At 49.6% G+C, this 22,324-nt stretch overlaps 1 protein-coding gene across 6 annotated transcripts in view; it reads left to right on the top strand.

Annotated features, from left to right (window-relative positions):
• The first annotated feature begins 552 nt into the window (after window positions 1-552).
• HNRNPUL1 (heterogeneous nuclear ribonucleoprotein U like 1) overlaps window positions 553-22,324 on the top strand; it is a 37,984-nt gene continuing 16,212 nt past the window's right edge. Inside the window, exons 1-7 of one of the 6 annotated variants that reach the window (XM_056136767.1) lie at window positions 553-634; window positions 5,440-5,562; window positions 8,194-8,344; window positions 11,301-11,374; window positions 13,705-13,844; window positions 16,595-16,694; window positions 19,149-19,261. In XM_056136767.1, coding sequence (XP_055992742.1) covers window positions 589-634; window positions 5,440-5,562; window positions 8,194-8,344; window positions 11,301-11,374; window positions 13,705-13,844; window positions 16,595-16,694; window positions 19,149-19,261 — 747 coding nt within the window. In that variant the 5' untranslated portion in view covers window positions 553-588. Of the gene's footprint in view, window positions 635-666; window positions 874-2,110; window positions 2,511-5,439; window positions 5,563-8,190; window positions 8,345-11,300; window positions 11,375-13,704; window positions 13,845-16,594; window positions 16,695-19,148; window positions 19,262-22,324 lie in introns of those variants that run through there. The other 5 variants (XM_056136766.1, XM_056136768.1, XM_056136765.1 and 2 more) reach the window with 5 other exon arrangements.

The raw sequence follows: 22,324 nt of genomic DNA, 5'->3' as shown, positions 1-22,324 counted from the left end.
GAAACCAGAAATAGCAAGGGCTGGGACAGATCGACAGTTCCCTGGGCTTGCCTTGCTCGTGATAAATCTGGGTTCCATCCCCCAGCACCGCATATGGTCCCCCTGGTCTTCCAGGAATGACTCCTGAGCCGCAGAACCAGGAGTAAGCCATGAGCAACGCCAGGTGTGACCGCAACACAAAAACAAAAACAAATTAATAGGATGGACTGGGGAGAAAGGAGAGAAAGGCTGATGCAACGCGCGAGTCCAGCTACACAGATGCTCGGCGGCTGATGCTAACTCAGAGACCCAAGCGCGTAGTCTCGCGTGGACACACGGGCGCAGAACGTCTCGGTCCGCGCAGGTGCCCAGCGGCTCTCTTGCCCGGGGGCCATGCTGCGCCCCGGGATTGGGCAGCACCAGGCCTCGGGGCACAAATCCCCGGGCGCGTCCCGCAACGCACGGAGGAGCCCTCGGCAGGCAGCGCCCGGACGCCCCCCGCTGGCGGTTGCGGAGAACCGTGGACAGTTCAATCCGGGCCACAAACTTTTTTTTTTTTTTTTAAAAGAACAAATCGTCGTGGACGGCTGGGAGGAGAGAGGAAGTCGGATGTGGGCGAGGGGCGGGGTGTCTGCACTGGAACCTCCGGGCCCACGTGAGTGTCTGTCCCGCTTCTGAGTGGGTGCTGTGTGTCTAGGATGCTGTCGTGGACGCTGCTAGTGGGACTGGCCCGTTGTGTCTTTATGCTTCGGTGCCGCCTGCCTGTGCGCACAGTAACCGGGTGCATGATCCCCATTGAACAGATGCACTTGACGTGATTCACGGCCATTTGCTTATCCATCGCGTGTGCGCCTTTGTCTGGGTAGATTGTGTCGGGCTTCCGTGGGGCTTCAGGTATGGCTCAGGGGCTCAGCGGACGTTTGCATTGGGTATCTCGGTCGTGGGGTTTTTATTCACGTTTGCTGTCTTTTGAGTTGGAGGCGACAGGTGGTGGAAAGCGTTAGAATAGCGCGGTGGCGTTTGCATTGACTAGCCGTGAAGCTTAGGGACCGGACTTGTGTGTTTGCGCTCGTCAGCCCTAAGACGACAAATTGCCGGTTTTGGGGGGGGGGGGGGGTTTGCGGGAAGAAGGGCTCGCCAACTTCGGAGGGGGGGTGGGGCGGGGTGGGGGATGGGAATCTTCTTGGAGGCGGAGGCTTTGTGGTTGCCTGCAGAACATCCATTTCCACGCTAGGTACCAGCCTTAGAGAAAGGCCGCGGCGTAGCTGTGATCGCGCAGAGAGGCGCCCTACGCGATCACCTATCAAAGGGGAGGCAGTGCGATTTTTTACCCCGTTGTTAATCCAGCCCGGATTTTTCAAACCTTCAGGGCTCTTTTCATCAAGCCTCTCCCCCACCCCCACCCCCCGCCCTCCGCCCCGAGTTTCTCCCAGGTGAAGAATACATTCTCGACTGGATTTCATCCACCTCCCTCCGCAGGCGACATTTGGGAGGCAGACCGCTCAAGAAGGATGGCCAATCTGGTTCGTTTTTCCTAAAGCGACCCGTCGTTCTACCTGCGGGGGACGAGCTAAGACGAATCCGGCGATTGGCGAACAGATTGTTTTGAAACCGCCCTAACGGCAGGGGGCGGGCGCTTGGCGAACTCATCTCTTTCCGGTTTCTTAAAGGCAAAGGTGGAAGGCGGGGTTTCTGCCGACCCTCCCTCTGATTGGTTCTAGTGGGTTTTGCCCGCTCAGATTCCTGGTCGGGGCGGGAGATCTGGACCAATCGGGACATAGGTTACAGAGACCTTCGTTTAATGACAGGTTCGTGCAGGAAAGACACGCGGGACTGTCACCCAATCAACGCGAGCCCCGCCTCCCGCCTTTTCCCGCCCTCCGCTTGGGCCGCGGCACCGACGCAGGCTAACGCTTCCTCTCTGGTAGCTTCTGAGCCCTTCCACTGCAGTTCTTTTGAAAGCGATGCCGTGATTGGCTGGGCCTCCGGGCCCGCGCCCGTTGCCCTCACGCAGTAACCAATTGGCGTTGGTGTTGCATCGTATGGGGCTCCAGAGGAGGAGGAGGAGGAGGCGGCGGTGGCGGCCATTTTGAGCCGCCACCGCTTTTGGAGTGCCCCCCCACACCCCCCCCACCCCCCACTTCCCCAGTCGCCTCCTGACAGGAAAGGTTTAAGAGGGACAGAGCCCTGGGAGGCCGGGCCGGGCTCGGGGGCCACCCCGGGGGCCCGGGCCATGGATGTGCGCCGTCTGAAGGTGAACGAACTTCGCGAGGAGCTGCAGCGCCGCGGCCTGGACACTCGCGGCCTCAAGGCCGAGCTAGCTGAGCGGCTGCGGGCGGCGCTAGAGGCCGAGGAGCCCGACGACGAACGGGAACCCGAGGCCGACGACGATCCGGGGCGACCCGGGCACGACGACGACGAGGAGGTCGAGACCGAGGGGGGCTCCGAGCTGGACGGGACCGCGCAGCCACCGCCGCCCGGGCTGCAGCCGCGCTCGGAGCCTGGCGGCTACTCGGGGCCGGACGGACATTGTGAGAGTGCGCGGGGCGGGGGCGGCGGCGGGGGCTGGGCTGGGGGCGACCGAGAGTCGGCGCAGAGAGGGGGCCGGAAACGCCTGTTTCTGGAGCCGCAGAGTCGGAAGCCCGCTGGGACTCGGGGACTTTGGGTGGGCGCGGGGGCCTGTGTCCTCCCGGCGGGGGGACGGGGCGCCGGGGACCAAGTCTTCAACAGTGCTGTGGCCGAGAGAGGTTTTTGGGGGGTGTCACCGGGGTGGAGTCGGGGTTGCCAGGCACGGGCGCTGTGCACTCCAGGATGAGCTTGGGGTCCTGGGGGCATCCCCTTCTGTCAGAGAGTTGGGGGCATCCTGGGCTTCGTGCTGGGGGTGGACCTGCTGGCGGGCTCGCGGCGTGGCGGGGAGGATGCCTCTCAGGAGGATGCTTCCCGGGACTGTGAAGGCCCTGAGGGGCGGATAACCCGGGGGTGGGGACGGGGCATGGCCGGGGGAACTGGACTTAGCGTCGGTCCGGTCTGAAATGGCCGCAGTCGGTGGGGGACCGACTAAAGCTGGGGTGTGTAGTTCTAGCAGATGAGGGACAGTGGCGAGGGTCCGGAGATGTGGGTGGAAGGGAAGGAGAAAACCTGTTGGCTGGGGTGGGGGCGGGGAGCGTGTTTCCAGTTGAGGACTCCTGGGTGCCCAGAGCAATTATGTGTGTGCCCTGGGACTTGGGGTGGTGGGGTGCAGTGAGCTATGGGTGGCAGGTCACATCTGCATTACCCAGCGGGTAGCAGGGAGTCAAGGAGGTTGGGGAAAGTCTCAGAGACCCAGGACAGAGATCTGAGGTGAAGAAAGGTTGGTTTCCTGGCAGAGCTGAGGATTGGAGGTCAGGGAGAAACATTTAGGCGGGAGTAGGGGGGACTCTAGCGTCCAGCGTTGGTGTTTCTTTCTGAGAAGAGGGTGCATGGTGAGAGAAAGGGGGTATCAGGGAGTTGGCAGTACTAGGGCTCAATCCTGGATACGTGTTCATGAGATAGTGTCTTCTGGAATGGGGGGATAAGGGGCGCGGGTGTGGTGGAGTGTGACCTGGGGTGCTCAGAGACCAGGCTACTGGGAAAAGGACTTCCTGGTTGCAGAGACCCGCTCGGGAAGGACGCAGGGCCTGGTGTGCATAGGCCGGGCGTATGGAAAGGTAGTTTGAGGCTTCAGAGAACAGACCCACACTCCAGGTCTCAGATCGGTTGTCCGAGCTGACGTGAGAGGGCCAAGTGGCCTCACGCCGGTGGGCCCTGGTTTCCTTGTGCGTAGAATAGGAATCAGAATCAGATCCTCCAAGGGTCTTGAGGAATCACATCACCAGTGCTTTAGTACTGCTCTAGCTCGGGCCTTTCTGTGACTAAGAGGGGAGTGTAGCAAAGGACACCACAGTCATCTAGCATCCTTGGATAAGGCTGTTGGCCTGGGCATAGCAGAGCATCTCAGGACAGGAGGCGTGAGGCTTTGTGATAGAGTGGCCTGGTGCTGGCAGCCTAGAAGGAACAGAATGGTGAATGGTTTGGAAGTCCCCCCTGCCCCTTGGGTTCCGGTGGTTCTTCTCTCCCCTTCCCCCTACGATATTCCTGGAGCCTCTTCCTTGCCCCTCTCCAGCCCTTCTTCAACCCTTGTAAACAGACCTGTAGAAATTCATGTGATCTGTGATTTTCCTCCCTTTGGACTACACCTGGTTTGGGCTCAGATGTGTTTGTCCTCTGAGAAAGGATCAGTCAGTTAGCAAGTGACAGCATAGTGTTTCCTTCCCTGTGCTTCTACCTCACTGGACCTGGCACAGCCCTTAGTAGGGCCCTGGAGGCCCCTAGCAGAGCTTGCCCCTGGGATGAAGAACCTGGTTGCTATTACTCATCCCAGATGTTCAGACTTCTTGCTGGGTTGGTTGCAAAGTTCTTGATGGAGTTTCTGGTTGGGTTCTTTGGGTTTGGTCCCACCTCTGAGCTTGTGCATGTATTACTGGTTTCTCCCTGTTCATCCCTGAGTTGTCACTTACCTCTTTGGTTCTGTCTTAGCTTGGTAGCATGTAACACAATCAATTTGTTTCCTGTGATTCAATAGTTTTGTAGTGTATATCTGTCTCACTCAACAGAAGGCCTTGGTGGGGACTTGCGTAGTCTCCTTTGTGTTCGGATATGATGTGTTTGCGCTATATGAATAGTTAATGGAAGTCAGGGAGGTAATCAAAGGGCCGGAACTCACATCTGGCTACCACAGGGTCCCTGGGTTTGATCCACAGCAGTTCCCCGCCTTCGGGGCTCCACCCACGGTAGCCCTGTGAAGAGATCTCCCCGTGATAAAGAAAAATGGTTGTTATTCTTTGGACTTCTCTGCTGAGCTCTCCTTTTCCCGCAAGACCCCTTCCTGCAACCCTCCCACCCCGACTCCGGATATCTCAGAGCTTCTCCCTAAAGGGCCTGATGGACACTTATCATGAGTGCTGTTTCCTTACCAGTTCCTTTCCCTCCTCCCCCATTTCCCTTTTAGGTGAGATGGTTGCCCCTTATCTTTGTAGCTAGCTCCTAAAGTGTGGTCTGGTTTGTGCTCTAAACCATTTTTAATGTGATGCCCAGATGGCAGCTCCCCAACTTAAGGGTCAGAGGGCAGAGGACGGCCCATCTGTTGGTTTCATTGTGCTTCATGGAGTTTCGGGTGTCTGAACTTGCTGTGGAGGGAGAAGCTCTAAGGGGCACCTTTTCTCAGCCCGTCTCCTCCCTTCATTGGCCACCATTCTTTGGATCCTTTAGATCCCCAGCCTTGTAAGGGGCCCAAAGAACATGGTCACACCCAGCCAGGTAGGTGTCCCTGTGAAGGTACGGCCAGACCTTCTAGCCTAGCAGACTCAATGTCCCCGAGTGTGTGGTGTTAACAGATAGCCACTTCAGGAAGCACCTTTCTGACTGGCCGTTTTCTGTTTTAAGATGTCATGGACAATATTCCCAGGCAGAATCAGTTCTATGAGAGCCAGGTCATCAAGCAAGAGAACGAGTCCAGCTATGAGAGAAGACCACTGGAAATGGAGCCACCACAGGCCTATCGCCCAGGTAGGAGCACCTCCACAGCACTGACCCCCTGTCAGGGTCCCTTCTTCCTTGGCATTGTTCCATATTTGGGCTCTGTCACCTGTCAAAAATGTTTTGAGGGTTCTCCCGTGTGTGGGGGTAGCGGGGGGAGGATGTCAGATGGACTAACATCTGAAAACACTCCCTGTTTTTTCAGATGTTATTCCCAGCACCTTAGGGACTGTACTCCTAGAAGCCAGTACTTGAGCAGTATTTAGAATCTTCGGGTAGGGCGTTTGCCTTGCACTCGGCTGACCGGGCTGACCAGGGTTCAATTCCTCCAACTCTCTCGGAGAGCCCAGCAACCTACCGAGAGTATCTCGCCCGCACGGCAAAGCCTGGCAAGCTACCCGTGACGTATTCAATATGCCAAACACAGTAACAAGTCTCACAATCTCCATTGTGAGACATTACCGGGCCTGCTTGAGCAAATCAATGAAAAAACGGGAGGACAGTGACAGTGGGTTTTGGGGAAAGGATCATTTAATTCCAGTTCTATCTTTCCCATGTTCTAAAGTGTCTGGAAGTGTTATGAGGGACGTCTCAGGAAAGCTTCCTTGCTCGAGCGCTTATGGAAAGTGCCATACCATTCCTCGAAGCATCGCTGCTCATTTGAGTGTGAAAGGCTCATTGGGGGGGGCTCATCATGTCTTTCCTAAACATGCAAATATGAAAGGAACAGAGTTCCTTCCTGGTAGTTTGGAAAACAGATGTTTCGGCGTGTCTGATGGCATAATGGTGGTCAGGCACTGGGGAACTGGTGGCTCCCCAGCAGCATTCCTGACCATTTATAATCCTGTTAGAAAGTGGGGTCTGCACACCCCCAGGAGCCAGGACTGGACACCAGCCCTGTGCTTCTATCTTTCACTAAATCCCATTTATTCTGGTTCACCCACATAGTGACATCCCCAGGCATTGCTTGTGGGTCACCCAGGACTTTAATGAATATAGGTTAAACTGTAGATTTGTGTCAGGTTCTGTGGGACTTGTGCCATCCTTTGGTCCAAGGAGATATTTTCTGTGCCACTACCAGCATTTATCAGGGCTTCTATGCTGGGAGCCATGGGGATTTCTTTGGTTTGGATTATTTTGTTTTGGGCTTTGTTTGGGGGCCACACCCAAAAGGAGATTCTTTGTTGTTTTGGGTTATTTGGGGGGTTGGGTTTTGCTTTTGGTCTGTTTGGGGGCCACAACCAGCTGTGCTCAGGGCTTGACTGACTCTTTGCTCAGGCATCACTCCTGGTGGTACTCAAGGGACTGTATGCAGTGCCAGGGATTGACTCCATGATGTGTGCAAGGCAAGTGCCTTTCCCTGAACTCTCTCTCCAGCCCTTTCTTGGAAATTCTTTAGATGGGAGCATCAGCCCTGTCCCGGAGAACCGAGAGACTTCTTAGACATTTGCCTACATGCTGAGGCCAGGGAGTGATCACAGATCCTCCTAGGTTGAGTACCAAAATGGACAGGTTATGGGTGACCTACCTATAAGCGACCTTGTGCTTAAGGCACAGGTGCTGGAGGAGAAATAAGGCTTGCTCATGATTCCATGCAGATTCCTGGGTTTTCCTGAGAGAGGGATTCCCTGTGGTTGATAGCACATTCTCTCATGCTGTTTATTTGAGGTGTGACTTACTGAGGCCATGTCACCTGTGGGCTGCTAAGCAGGCTCACCCTGGATGGGTTTGAAGTCTTGGTCAAGCTATTCAAGCCATGAAATTAACTCTAGGACTGTAATACTCTGTTGAATTGACTTTTATCCCCACCCCCTGGCCAGATTGAAGAACTTTGTAAGAATTGAGGGGAAGGGTTTGTTGTTGTTGTTTGTTTTTTGTTTTTTTTTTGTTTTGTTTTGGGTTTTTTGGGGTTTTTGTTTTGTTTTGTTTTGTTTTTGGTTTTTGGTTTGATTTTTTTCCTTTTTGGTCACTCCTGGTTCAGTGATCAAGAATCACTGCTGGCTGGCCCAGTGGACCAAATGGGCTGCCTGGGATCAAGTGGGTCAGCCGTGTGCAAGGCAAATGCCCCCCCGCCTCCCTGCTGTATTATTGTTCTGGCCCTGAAGAGGTTTTTTAGGATGAAGTAGCATAATGAATCTCAGTGTTCAAAAAGATGATGAAAGTCTTCTCAGGCTTCTTCCTACTTGGTAGAGGCCAAGGTCACTGCCAACCTTTGTAGGGGACTGCCGTTCCATCTTAGTCTTGTGCTCTGACCCCATTTGTGGTTTTACCATGACCCCCTTGGAATATTATGGGAGTCCACAAAGGGCTATATGGTGCTGAGAAATGCTGCCATAGAGAGTTTGTCATTGTTTGGTGCTAAAGCCCTTCTCCCTCTCCATGAAGCCTGCAGTTACCTGACTGGCGCCTGTCACCTCCTTAGCTCTCATGGCTGATGAACCTGGAGCACCAGCCCCAGCCTCCCTCCCTGCCGGCCATGGTCTCAGTCTGGTCTTCTTGACTCCCTCAGCGGGCTTTCATTGACCCCAGCCGGCCGCCTGGGCCTGCTCTTCCCCGCTGTAGTCTGGGTCCTCCGGCATCACCTGAGGCGAAGGAGACCAGAAAAAGGACAGGTGAGGATTTTCCAGGTATCTTGACCATCCGGGTTTGTCTGGACAGAAGTGAAGACAGAGGTGAAGCAAGAAGTACCCACTGGCTTCCTTCCACCCGAGGCATCTCAACTTAAGCCAGACAGACAGCAGTTCCAGAGTCGCAAGAGGCCTTACGAAGACAACCGGGGACGGGGGTACTTCGAACACCGAGAAGATAGGAGGTAGGTGTGTAGGGTAAGGGGAACATTTGTTTTCATAGGTTCCTGCGTCCGGGTCGGAGTCCGGGTTCGGGTTCTGCCAGGACCTTTGTACCAAGAGGGCAGGTGCTCACATACCTGCTAGTCCTTCCTATGTGTATGCCGGACTATGCTCTAGTCAACATTTGCTCCTTTCCTTTATTCCTCCTGTAAAATAAGGGACCCCCGCTTTCGTGGGTAAAATACCAGCCTGCCTTTTCCGTCTTTTGCCCTGCTGCCCCGGAGTTGTGCGTAATAAGCCCTCAGAAGAAACCTCTGGATACTATGCTAGGGAGAGATTGTTCAAAGGGCTTAGCACGTGCTTTGCAGCAGGAGTCCTGGGTTAGATTACTGGCTTTGCATGCTACCCTGAGCACGGCCAAGAGTGACATTCCTTCCCTAAGCACTGAGCTGGAGTAGCCCCTGAGCACTGCAGGGTGGGGGCTAAGGAATGTTTCCTGACACTTGGCACAAATATATACCTCCTTGGGTGCTTCTACTCCTTCACTCACTGTCAGCACTTACAATGTTTTCATAAGGGGTCTGACCCTGGGCTGGATCCTGGCAAGAGATGCTTTGGACGGCGACTTTTTTTTTTAAGTGGTGGTGGGGGTTGTCCACACCTGGTGGTGCTCAGGGCTTACTCCTGGCTCTACATTCGAGGTCACTCCTGGTAGGCTTGGTGGGGGGGGCGGGCGCTATGGGGTGCTGGGGATTGAATGGGTTGGCCCCGTTCCAGGCAAATGCTGTATCTGTCATAGCCCCTGGATGGTGACTTTTTCCTCTGTTCTCATAGAGACCAAGACATGTTGATAAGTAAGTCACAACATAGTGGTTGGAGAGTAATGCAGGGGTTAAGATGCTTGCCTTGGGCCAGAGCAGTATTACCAGGCATTTCTTTTGCATGTGGCAGACCCTGGTTTTTATTCCCCAGCATCCTATGTGTGCCACTGAGCACTGCCAGGTGTGGCCCAGAAACAAAATAAAAAACACTTGCCTTGCATTTGACCAACCCTGGTTCTGGCCCCAACACTGTCCTCTGAGCACAGAGCCAGGAGTAATCCCTTAACTACACATGTGTGTCCCAAAAAGCCCACTTCATACATTCCCCCAGAAAATAATTGGGTGTCAGATCAGTCATTTCCTTTCTCCCTAATCTGACAAACTTTGTCTTGTCTTCTCTTTCCTTCCCTTCTCTTCTTCCTATCTTTTTGCTTTTTGTGGCCTCACCTGGCAGTGCTTAGGGATTATTCCTAACTCTGTACTAAGGAGTTACTCTAGGCGGTGCCACATAGGATACTGGGATCAAACCTGGCTTGGCTGTGTTTAAGTCTTACGCACTGTAATATCTCTCTAGCCCTCCTTCTTCCTATCTTTCTTGTTTGGGGTCCACGGCTTGTCTTGATCAGGGGCTACTCCTGACTTGGGGTTATTGGGGAGGTAACTGCAGGCATGTGGCACTGGGTATTAGCCCTGATCTTCCGAGCTTAGAGCATAGATTTTGTTGACATTAAGGCAGGGCCTGAGACTCATGGTCTGTAAAGTTCAGACATGAATCCCACCTCTTAGGAATTTTTTCCACAGGGCGGGGCCCTGGGACTACTTGCCCTTGAAAAGCTGAAACATTTGGCTCTAGACAGGAGCAGAAGTGGTGGGGAAAGCTTCCTGGTATGGGCTGTGGTGTGATGAGTGCCTCCGTCCTTGGTGCCAGGTTCTGACCCAGAGACCAACAGGGTCAGAAGGCATTTTGCCAGAGAGAAGCCTGTTTTGGAGGGCTAACAGCAGCCGGATGGCTTTTTACCCCCCTCCCATGTTGCTATATATTGAAACCAGCGATAGCTTAAAAGTGTTATCAGGGCTGGAGAGATAGCACAGTGGGTAGAGCGTTTGCCTTGCACACGGCCGACCTGGGTTCGATTCCCAGCATCCCATATGGTCCCCTGAGCACTGCCAGGAGTAACTCCTGAGTGCAGAGCCAGGAGTAACCCCTGTGCATTGCCAGGTGTGACCCAAAAAGAAAGAGGAAAAAAGTGTTATCAGTGTTTCAGTAGAAAGATGATTCACTTATAATTTAAGGTACTTTGGAGAGAAAGAAATGGGTTATTGCCGGTTTTACAGTTGTGGAGTTTTAAGAAACCTGGTATGTGGACAGTGACGCCCGTGAGAAAATAGATAAGAGTAACTTAAAGTTCTGGGATTCATGTTCATTCTTGTTCCTGACTTAGTGCCCTTTGAGCTACCACAGCCCTCCTGTAAGGAATGGGACCATGTAGAGCATCCCTCAACATGCAAGGAGTGTGGCTCAAAAGTTCTGGTTCGTGTGTGTGTGTGTGTTTTGGTGGTTTTGTTTCTGGTTCTTGGTTTTGGTGTTTTTTGTTTTTTCCTTTATTCTTTTTGGGTCATACTTGGCTATGCACGGGGGTTACTCCTGACTCATGCACTCAGGAATTATTCTTGGCGATCCTTGGGGAACCAGCTGGGATGCTGGGAATTGAACCCAAGCCGGCTGCATGCAAGGCAAATGCCCTATCAGCTGTACTATCGTTCCAGCCCCCTTGTTTTGTTTGTTTTTGAGCCTCACCCAGTGGTGCTCAGGGCTTAATCCTGGCTCATCACTCAGAGATCACTCATGGCAATGCTCAGGGTACCTTATGGGGTGCTGGGGCTCAAACACCCTACCTGCTGTACTGTTGCTCTTGCCCCCAGAATCCATTTTGAAAAAGCTATTAATTATTCTAATAAGGGGCCATTCAACACATGTTCTGTATCCCCTGTCCCCTACTCTAGGAGTTAACAAACATTGCTCTCATTGCAAGAACGTCGGCTTCCAGAGTTCATTTGCTAACCTCTGTAGGAAGAAATTGAAGACTTTGTAAATTCAGGCTTCTCTTCATTGCCCTTCGGCCGTTACTATGGGAACTAACCCCTCTTTCTGACACAGGGGCCGCTCTCCTCAGCCTCCTGCTGAAGAGGATGAAGATGACTTTGATGACACCCTTGTTGCCATTGACACATGTGAGTCCTGGGAGTACCTGTCCGATTCAGCCTTCTGGTTAGTGTTGGGAAACGGCCTTGACCTTCCAAGAATCCCTGCTCAGCACCATCCAGAGTCAGTGTCAGCCCTGATGTGAGAAATGGCAGCGCTTTGGAGAAAGGGTGCTGGTTTGGAGACAGAAGATCTACCCGCGACTCTAGCTGTGGGACCCTGGGCAAGTCTTTTTACTTCTCTGAGCTTCAGGGAGGAATAATCCTGTCCTAACATCTCAGATTTCAGTGACACCCGTCAGAAAATAGATAGAAACACTCAGATTGCCCTGTGCGCCGAGGTTGTCAGGAAGGGAACCTGAGTGCTACTGGAGAGACTGCACTCTTTGGTCCCCATCCGCACTTACCATCTGGTAGTTCTTCTCTGTCCTCGGAGATATTCATGGGTCAGCCTGCTCTCTGTCCCTGTGTCCTTTCCTACTGGCTAAGTGGCTTTCCCCTTGACTGCATCTAAACTCTTTGGGGAATGGTTTATGGAAGGCCTCTCTCATGGAGACTTCCAGAGAGCTAAGTGCTAGGGCTTGTGAACCTGAATTTCCAGATGCTTCCCAAAACCCATACAAGTTTGCAAACATAACTTGGCCACGTAGCAGAAAGTTAATAGCAGTTCATGCAGTGGCTAAATGCCTTCAAAACATAGACATTGCATATATAGTCCCTTCCATCAATCAGGAGAGTGTGAAGACGCAAAAATCTAACCAGAGTGCTTGGTACAGGGACAAGGGGCAGGGAAGTGCCTCAGACACTTACCTTACACACCAAGGCCCTGAATTCAATACCTGGCACTTATAAGATGACAGTAAACATTCTAACCAGGGGGCTGGAGCGATAGCCCAGCGGGTAAGGCATTTGCCCTGCACGTGGTCGACCCGGGTTTGATTCCCAGCATCACATATGGTCCCCTGAGCGCCGCTAGAGGTAATTCCTGACTGCAGAGCCAGGAGTGACCCAAAAAGCCAAAAAAAAAAAATCTAGCCAGAGTAAAACTGAGGGTTTTTGTTTGTTTGGTTTGGGGTTTTTTGGGGGGGGGGTTGCTTTTTGAGTCATAATCTGGGAGTGCTCAGGTTAATCGTGGCTCTGCACTCATGAATCACTCTGGTGTTGCTTGGGGAACCATATGGGATGCTGGTGGTTGAAACCGGGTTAGCCGCATGCAAGGCAATTGCCCTCCCTGTTTCATTATTGCTCCGGCTCTAAGCTAAGTATTTTAAAGGGATTGAATGGCAGTGCTGCAGCAGGTCAAATGCCCAATCTCAAGAGAGCCTCATAGCTGGCATGGTCAGGACAGACTCTGGAAACCTAAATGTCTTCTTTAAGAGTGGGGGAGATCTTTTTTTTTTTTTTTAAATAATGCTTTTTTATTTATTTTTTGATTTTTGGGTCCCACCCAGTGATGCACTGAGATTACTCCTGGCTTTGCACTCAGGAATCACTCTTGGCAGTGCTCTGAGGACCGTATGGGATGCTGGGAACCCAGGTCAACCGCGTGCAAGGCAAACGCCCTACCTGCTGTACTGTCGCTCCAGCCCATGTCGGGGAGATCTTTGTTCAATGAGAGAAGGTGGAGGCCAGAGCGATAGTATGGCAGGGAGGGCACTTGCCTTGCACATGGCCAACATTGGTTCAACCCCCAGCATCCCATGTGGTCCCCCGAGAACTGCCAGGAGTGATTCCTGGACACAGAGCCAGAAATAACCCCTAAGCAGCGCTGGGTGTGGCCCCAAAAACAAAAACAAAACAAACAAGAAGGTGGGAATTATAGTGAATTTGCACGGTAGTGCCCAGCAGATAGGAGGGGGCCAGTCAGTTTCCTCTGCATCTGTTTGTAGCAGGCTTCCAGTTGAATTGTATGGTGGTGGGGAGAAGCTTTTCCTTTAAATCGTAGAACCTTGAAGTTGAGATATAGACTTTATTCCTCCCTAGCATGTGTGCATTGTCTCAAAAGGCAGTTATCCAGTTTGTAGAGCCCCCAAAAACTGTCCTTTGACTTCAGGCAGATGAAGACTAAAGTTCCTGTGTGGAGTGTCTGCCCTGACCAACTGCAGGCCACTTGAGAGGTGCTGGATTCCAGCATGACTGAGGAGTGTAGCTGGTTTCTCAGTTCTGCCCCTATAGTCTCAGAGTGGTTTTCCTGATCAAATGTTCTTGTGAAACTTACCACTTACCATGTCTGCTTAATGGTGCTGGGGGTTCAGCACAGGACCTCATGAATGTGAGCTAGGCAGCTGACCAGTGAGTTATGTCCTCCACACCTTGAGATCTTGAAAACACCAGCTAGTTACAGACTTTCTCCTTCACAGATAACTGTGACCTGCATTTCAAGGTGGCCCGAGATCGGAGTAGTGGCTATCCACTCACAATCGAGGGCTTTGCATACCTGTGGTCAGGAGCCCGTGCCAGCTATGGTGTCAGAAGAGGCCGTGTGTGCTTTGAGATGAAGGTGAGTGGGAATAGCAGAGGGACTACGGGCAAAAAACAGGTCCATCCTTTGGAATAACCTGTCATTAGTTATCTTGGTTAGCACAAGGTTGCAGAAGAGATTTGACTGCACATAGACTTTGTAACCAAGCAGACAGAAATTTTAGATACCTGATTGACAAATGCTGCATCTGAAAAAGCAAGACTGGGTAACATTGGTTCAATGAGCACATTATTGCCTGGTGGGATTTAACCCTCAGATATATAGCCACACAATCTAGGGGGTGACATTTCATTCATTCATTTGGATTTTGGGCCACACCTGGCAGTTCTCAGGAGCTATTCCCAGCTCCATTTTAGGGGACTCATGGGGTGTAGGGCATTGAATCCGGGCCTCCTGCGTGCACTTCAGCCCTTGGAGCTATCTGCCTCACATTACTCAGTTTGGTTTCAGGGCTAGTGCAGCAGTACTCAGCGGTTACTCTACCCCCTGCAGTGTACAGGGATCAGGTGGCACCAGATACTGAGCTTGGGGCTACTGCGTACAAAGCATGTTATCCAGCCTTTTGAGCTCTGCTAGTCTTAGTTGATCTGGAAAAGGAGCAGTTTGACAGTGATCTCAGAAGAATGGACTCAGCCGCTATGAGTTATGAGGAGATGAGGATAGGGATATGGCTTGCGCATGTGTGAGGCCCTGAATTCAAACCCATAGCACCACAGGTGGGCAGAAACTAAACTATTGGAAGGTCAGTGAGGGTCAGGGATGTAGAAAAAGGATATAGCACAGTCTTGGCAAGTATAAGGCTCTGAGTTCATTCCTGATACATATGCACCTGTGCGCGCGCACGCACACGCGCGCACACACACACACACACGGGAAAAGTGGGCAAAGAAAAGTTCCATTCTGACAGGCCTTTTTCTATTATTATCTCTGTGTCAAGCTTTATGAAAATGCTGTATACTCATCTAATAAAGTTCAGCCAGCACTAAAACCTATTGGGTAAAAAAGCAGGTTATACTCAACACCTTCCCACTTTCCCCATCTTACCTTCTAAAAATAACTGGTTAGCAATTTCCTTATGTCCTTCATATTTCCAGACTTAGTTCTGATAGCTGATATTTCTAGAGCACTGTGCATGCACTAGATATGGTGCCAAGCTCTGCCAGTGGCGCCTTTAATTCCCCACAGAGGTAGAAGCTGAGACCTAAGGCTATCATTTTTGGGTTTGGTTTTATTGTTGTTGTTGTTGTTGTTGTTGGGGGGGGGGGGGGGGAGTTTCTTCTGTACCTGGCATTACTCAGTGGATTCTCCTGCCTCGTTGCTCAGGTGTTACTTCTATGGTGCTTAAGAGGCCATGTGCTGGGGATTGAACCACATTGGCCAATGCAAAACCAAGCACCTTGCCCTCTACTTTCTCTCCACCCCAAGTTATTATGGTTATTATCTGAGAAGGTTTTTGGGTTTTTTTTTTCTTTTTGGGTCACACCTGGAGATGCGCAGGGGTTACTCCTGACTCATGCACTCAGGAATTACTCCTGGTGGTGCTCGGGGGACCGTATGGGATGCTGGGAATCGAACCTGGGTCGGCCGTGTGCAGGGCAGATGCCCTACCCGCTGTGCTGTCGTTCCAGCCCCAGGGTTTCTTAAGCTTTTCCCACATGCCACCCCTTTTCACCTTTTCACAAATGCAGTACAATATAGAGTTCCCTCAGAATTAACATGGTTAATTTTTTTGTCTTTGTGACCATGTAGCTCCAAGGATTGACCAGGCCTCCCCTTGGCCCCCATCGTTGATTTTTGAGTTAATTTTTGGTCTTTGCCTATTCAGAAACACTCTGATGCCAGATTTTTTGTGGAACTCTCCTCTTCTCCCCCCAGTTCAGTTAGATGACTCTATATGGGGTCCCAGCCCACAGTTTTAGGGAAAAGCTAAGGGACTGTACCATTTTCTGGGATTTTGTTTTTTGTGTCATACCCTGCAATGTTCAGGGCTTACTCCTGGCTGTTTGCTCAGGGATCTCCTTGGGTTTTGGGATGTGGGGGATGAAACCCAGTTCAGTTACATGCAGGTCATGCCTCCCCCACTACACTATCTTCCAGCTCCTGACAATACTTTCTTATCAGTTATAGGCTAGTTTCTGGCTTGGGAGTTGTTAAAATGTTAATAATATGTATTAAAGAGTTAGTGAAAGAGAGTATCTTTTCAAAAGCTGCAAATACAGATTAAGTGTGGTTATTTGGCAGGGTATGAGGCTGTATTTGTTAAAAGGTTAAGTCACAGGGCATTTGTTTTGTTCCTTTGACTTGACACTATACCTGGGATTTTTTTCCAAACTTATCCATTAGCCCTGCCTTAGCCTTTTTAACTGCCAAGTCACCTTCTTTTGCATAGGTGTGCCATAATGGAAGCCAATACCTTATTGATTTTCTTGTAAATAAATAGTGCCACACTATATATCTTTTTGAGCATGTACATGTGTGTATACACACACAGGAATATACTGTGATAAAGTACATGTTTAGTTCTGACTTAGCAGGGCTCTACCCAGCAGTGGCTAGATGTTGCGGTAGCATGTGCGTGTGGCCCTGGGATTCATGAGGGTCTCACACATGCTAGATGTGTGCTCTGCCACAGTTCATCTCCATTCCCCACCCCATTTTTTTTCTTCACCTGTTATTCTTAATGCCTGTGTGCTTCCCTCCTATATTGCCTCATAAATGACCAGCCTGCAGAGAATTGATCTTAGCACTTTCTTGTGCTCTTTCCCCAGATCAATGAGGAGATCTCCGTGAAGCACCTTCCATCTACAGAGCCTGACCCACACGTTGTTCGCATTGGCTGGTCCCTGGACTCCTGCAGCACCCAGCTAGGTGAGGGGAGGGCAACCATGCAGTCTAGAGGACGGAGCCGTTTGCCCTGCCCCTGCATTCTCAAGCTTCCTAAGCTTCTTCCCAGCTTTGAACTTGCAACAGAGTTAGAATTATTAGCCTTGGGTGGCAGTACTGAGGATTAGGTGTTTGCCATTCACACATTCAGACAAAATTCAGCTGGAGTGGCCAGAGTCACCTAACAACTTTTCCATGGAGAATCAAGTCTTTTCCTTCAACTTATGGGAGAGGGTTCACAGTTCATTTTAGGAAACTTTTCTTTCCTTTTTTTTAAAAAAAAAAAATCTTTTCTCATATTCAGACCACTGAAAATCAGTTCCGCAATCCACTAGGCTCTCCTGGGATCTTCTGCCCAAGGCATAATCTGGAACAAAATAAGAAGCAAAGATGAGTAGGGTGAAGGCTGTTGACCAGGGCCTATCCATTGACAGGTTCTTACTTTTTTTTTTTCTTTTGTTGGGAGAGGAGGAGTTGCTCAGAAGCTGTGGCCAAAAGACCTAGAGGCCTGGTGCCTTTCTGCACTTTTCAGTCAGTGTGCCAAGGATTTCCTCAGCATTGCAGCACAGCTGGGGTCATGCCAGCAGTGCTGGGGGCTGTCACTTTTGAGAGCTTAAATTTTATTTTTTTATTTTTTATTAGTGAATCACTGGGGTACAGTTACAAACTTACAAACTTTCGTGCTTGCGTTCAGTCATACAGTGGTTGAGTACCTATCCCTCTACCAGTGCCCATTTTCTACCATCAATGATCTCGGCATCCCTACCCCCACCCCCACCCCCACCCCATCCCCTCCATCCCACCCTGCCTCTGTGGCATGGCATTCCCTTTTGTTCTCTCTCTCCTTTTGGGTGTTGTGATTTGCAGTAGAGGTACTAAGTGGCCTTTGTGTTCGATTTGTAGTCTACTTTCGGTCTGCATCTCCCATCCCAAGCGGGCCCTCCTAGCACCCTTTACTTGGCGGCCCCTTCTCTATCTGAGCTGCCTTTTCCCTCAGCATTCAAGGCCGGCTTCTAGAGAGCTTAAATTTTAATAGGCCCCAAGCGTCATTGACTTGATCCCAAATGACTGATTTTGTTTATCAAATATTGAGACCTTCTGTCTTGGTCGTATTACTTAGGGACATGGTATATACTTCTTATTTAAAAAATCATGCTAGGGGCTGGACCAATAGTACAGCTGGGAGGTTGTTTGCCTTGCACACGGCCGACCTAGTTTTGATCCCTGGCATCCTGTATGTTCCCCTGAGCACCGCCAGGAGTAATTCCTGAGTTCAGAGCCAGGAGTAATATCCAAGGTTCAAAAAAGAGAAAAATTAAAAATTAAAAAAAATCTTGCTGTACAGAGAGAGGAAAAAGAAAATCTCTTCTAAACCTACAGATAACCAACCATTGTGAATATTTTTATCTGGTCTTCTGAAGAGTCTTCTTTGTTCTTTGTATATCAAACTGGGTCACACAGAACATCCTATTGTGTGACCTAATAGTTTTTTTTTTTTTAATACGGGCATGTTTTTATAAAGTATAGCATTTGACCACTGCAATAATTTTTCATTACATAATGTCACTTATTTATAAAAGTTTGATAGTTTCAGTTGATTGTAGTGTTTGCTGCAAAGCAGCTATATTTCTACAAACTTTAGTATGAAATTGTTCTTGCTGCCTTTGAAGTAGACTGCTTGCTGATCTTTAAAGAAATGATCAAAACGGGTGTGTGATTTTTGTTTCTATGAGTCTTAGCACTTTGATTTCAGCTACACGGGCATCTCATTTTTATCTTTGTCTCAATTTGGAGATCAGTGGTAGCTAGCTGATATAAGATAGAAAGGGATAGAAAGGTTGGGAAGCTCCAGTCACACATCTGTTTCTAGAAGATCCATCTAGAATTCATGCTCGTAGACTTGCAGATTGTGTACTTCTAGCTTGATGCCCCTTGGGTTTCTAGCCAGTGATCTTCATGTCATCTGGCTCATCCATGGCTCCTGGTGTCTCAGATCACTTTAGTCTGAGGAAATCTGGTACCTTTCCTAGGGATGAGTCTCTGACTAGTCTCTGACCTTCTACCAGTTTCCTTCACCAAAAATTGTTGCTATTAGCTGACTCAGTTGCACATTGAATATGACAGGGAAGATTGTCTTCCTCCATCCCCCTTCCTCTCTTCCTCGCCTCCCTTTCTTTCCAGATTCTCCCTTTCTGAGCAGTTCTGTTTATTCAGCTCCTACTCCCAGACTTAATACCTAATTGTATTAAGCCCTTGGGAATTCTCCGTAAGAAAGGACTTCCTTCAAGGGGATCTTCTTTACATCCCTCCCTCCCCCAACTCTCTGATTATTGAAACTAGGTCAGAATGATTTTTTTTTTTTTCAGTTGAATGTGGCAGCCATGAAGGCTGTTGTGACCATCGCAGGTTTAACCTGCCTTTGCCTATTTCTCCCATCAGGCGAGGAGCCTTTCTCCTATGGCTATGGAGGCACTGGGAAGAAGTCCACCAATAGCCGATTTGAGAACTACGGAGACAAGTTTGCAGAGAATGATGTGATTGGCTGCTTTGCGGTGAGTGCCAGCAGCCGGTGGGAGTTGGCAGAATCCAGTGTTGGTCCCATCAGGTGGACCTGCAGGTTTCTTTTTCAGAATTGCCTCTGTCCATTGTCCGCCCATCTCCAGCCACTCTCACCATACCCCATTGTCTCTGATACACTGAAATGTTTGCTGTCATTTTGTGCAAAACTCTGCCATTCTGCCCCTCTCTGGTCTTTTCTAGCATCCTGGAAAAACAAAGCAGGGAATATAAGTGCAAACCTATTTCCTAAAAGTTCCTAGAAACCAGAGTAACATTTTCTAATCAAACCCAAGACGTTTTCTGCTCTCTACTAGGAGAAAGTTTATCTGTTCTTGACAGTGGGGTTGGCTCTTGTCCCGTCTTGGCACCAGCCCGTTCCAAAGCTGCTCTCTCTTCATCTCACATCCAGTGACCCAAGCTTCCTACAGTGCTCTGCCCTCAGGAGTCCGGGATGGGGTACAGAACAGAAGAGGGTACCCATCCCTGAGATGCTAGGAGTTATGACTGTTAGTGTCTGTGCTTTTAGCCACAACCCTGGGCAACATAGCACCTCTGTCTCTCCCTCTCAAGATGAGATTGCGCCTCCTGCCTGTGTGAGGGTCATTAGGAAAATCCAATAAAAGAATTGTAAGACTGTCTGGTACATCCTGAATGCTCATTACTTGCTATTTAATACTGGAAATTGTAGGTGTTTGTACACAGGCCACAAAGCCCCAGAAAGGAGAGGGACTATTTTCTTTTGCTTTTGATTTCTCTCCCTTCCTCACGTTTGTACGCATACACACTTTTTCTTTCTGATTTGACATTTCTAATTTACAAGCCTTATGTTTTCATCAGAAGAAATGTTCAGCTTGACATTGGCTGTACCATTTTCTCTGACCTATAATTCTTCAGTGTAGTAGCTCACAGTGAAGCTTTTGCCTGTCACAAACTCCGGTTTCACATTGATAATCATGCCATCACCTGCATTTAAATTCCAGACCTATTTAGAGTTGTGTGCAGTCAGTTTCATATGTTGTGTTCTCCTGTCCTTTCCTAGAGTCAGAAATATTCGCCTTTGATCTTTCAGGATCTTATCTTATAATAAAAAACTTTGTGGTTTTGGCGGTAAGGGGCTGTTGGTTTTGAATTTTTATTTTTGGCCCACCTCCAACGGTGCTGGGGGGTTACTACTGGCTTTATGTTCAGGAATTACTTCTGGCTGGCTCTGGGGACTATATGGTGTGCCAATGACTTAAACCTTGGTCATCCGTGTGAAGGGCAAGCACCCTATCCACTGTATTGTCTGGCCCTCAAAACATTTCTCATTGTTAAGAAGCTCACGATTTCCTTCTTGATCTGGAATTATAAAAAGTCTTGCAGTGTAGTTGTTCAGCCCTCCCCTTTGGTGGCTGGATAAATGGCTCAGGAGGCTAAGCACATACTCTGTGTGTATGGAGCCTTTCTCCCTAGCACACATGCTTCCCAATGCTTTTAGGAACAGCCTCCGAGCCCAGCTAGTTCTGCTCCAAAAGCAAATAGACTTTACTCTGTACATGCCTTCTCACACACAAACACATATGTGAATTCCTTTATACAAAAGATCCCATATTAAGCATGTTGCTCTGCCTCTTTCTCAGTTTATTTATTGTAGAGATGTTCTGATTTTGTTTTGGGGACCACATCCAGTGATGATCAAGGGTTACTCCTGCCTCTCTCTGTACTGTGGAATCACTCCTGGCAGTGCTTGGGGAACTGTGGGATTCCTGGAATCAAATCTGAGTTGGCTCTGTGCAAGACAAGGACCTTACTTCTGTACTATTGCTCCAGCCCCTGTGGAGAGCTTTTTATACCGAGAATGTCTTTGGTTTTTACTGTTGTTCTGAGTCTGGGTTTTCATGCTATATAATCAGTCCTCTACTAGTGAACTTCTGGTTTATGTCTTTCATTTACCTAATCATTCTCCCTGATGATCAGCTGCAGGTATCCCTTTGCCTGGTTTCACTGCTGGAAGTCAGTGCTGCAGTTCTTTACCCCCACCCCGACCCCACCCCTGGTGTAACCCTGTATTCTTTGGATCTGTGTCCCCACCTTTGTGGCAACTTTTTCGTTGAGCTTCTCTCACTTTCTAGTGGAATCCATTGTCACATGCAGTTCTGTATTCTTGTAGGATTATAGCAGTATAGTAGTGGTGACAGTAATGGCAGTGGTGACTGTAATGGCATTAATTCCTAGAAGCTGAGTGTGACTTTCTATGAGCGTGTTGCAAATGTTAGCCTGTCTGACCTGCATGATGTTCAGCTGTGTGGGCTGTAGGAGCAAATTCATGTGAGGAACAGTATGGAATTGCATCCTGGGAGCACAGAGGAGGGAAGGAGGAAAGCTTTTTTGATTTTGATTTTGAGGCCACACCCTGGCTTACTTGTGGCTTTGCACTTAGGGATCACTCATGGTGGGCTTGGGGACGAAATAGGGTATCCCAGGTGGGGTTTGGGGATTGAACCCAGGTTGACTGCGTCCTAGGCAAGCACCCTACGTGCTGTAATATCACTCTGGCCTCAGGAGTGGAGAAGCTTCTTGAGGGAAGGAATTTGACCCCTTCTTGGAGAGCTGCTCCTAGGACGTTGTCTCCCTGTTGGATAAGATTGTCCACACCTTGTATTGGCTTTAGTACACTACCTGATCCCATTGCCGATCTCTCCCTAATTAAGGGAGATTAATTAAGTTTACAATTTGTAAACTTTAACCCTGCATTTAAAAAGTGATGTTTCTGACAGGCCAGTTCTTTATTTGAAATGAAGCAGAAGGTTCTTTCTTGCCATTAGCCTGAAGTCCAAGCTCCTAGGGTAATAGAGAACCCCTTATACTCAGAAGGCTGGGGCTGTGTCTCTTTTCTACCACTGTAGCAAGGCATCTGGAGCGAACACTCACATTCATGTGTGCTTGCTGTGAAGGAAATGTACTAACCCACTTAATCCTTCCAACAGCCCTCTGGAATATAGAACCCGATCGTTTCTTTTTTTTTTTTTTTTTTTCATAAGGAAATCAAAGATCAAGTCAGTGGTAGAACTGAGATA

The sequence above is a fragment of the Sorex fumeus genome, unplaced genomic scaffold, assembly GCF_029834395.1.
Source record: "Sorex fumeus unplaced genomic scaffold, SorFum_2.1 ptg000122l, whole genome shotgun sequence".
Taxonomy (NCBI): Eukaryota; Metazoa; Chordata; class Mammalia; order Eulipotyphla; family Soricidae; genus Sorex; species Sorex fumeus.
The sequence above is the reverse complement of the archived record's forward strand: the minus strand, read 5'-3'. Positions and strand labels throughout refer to the sequence as shown.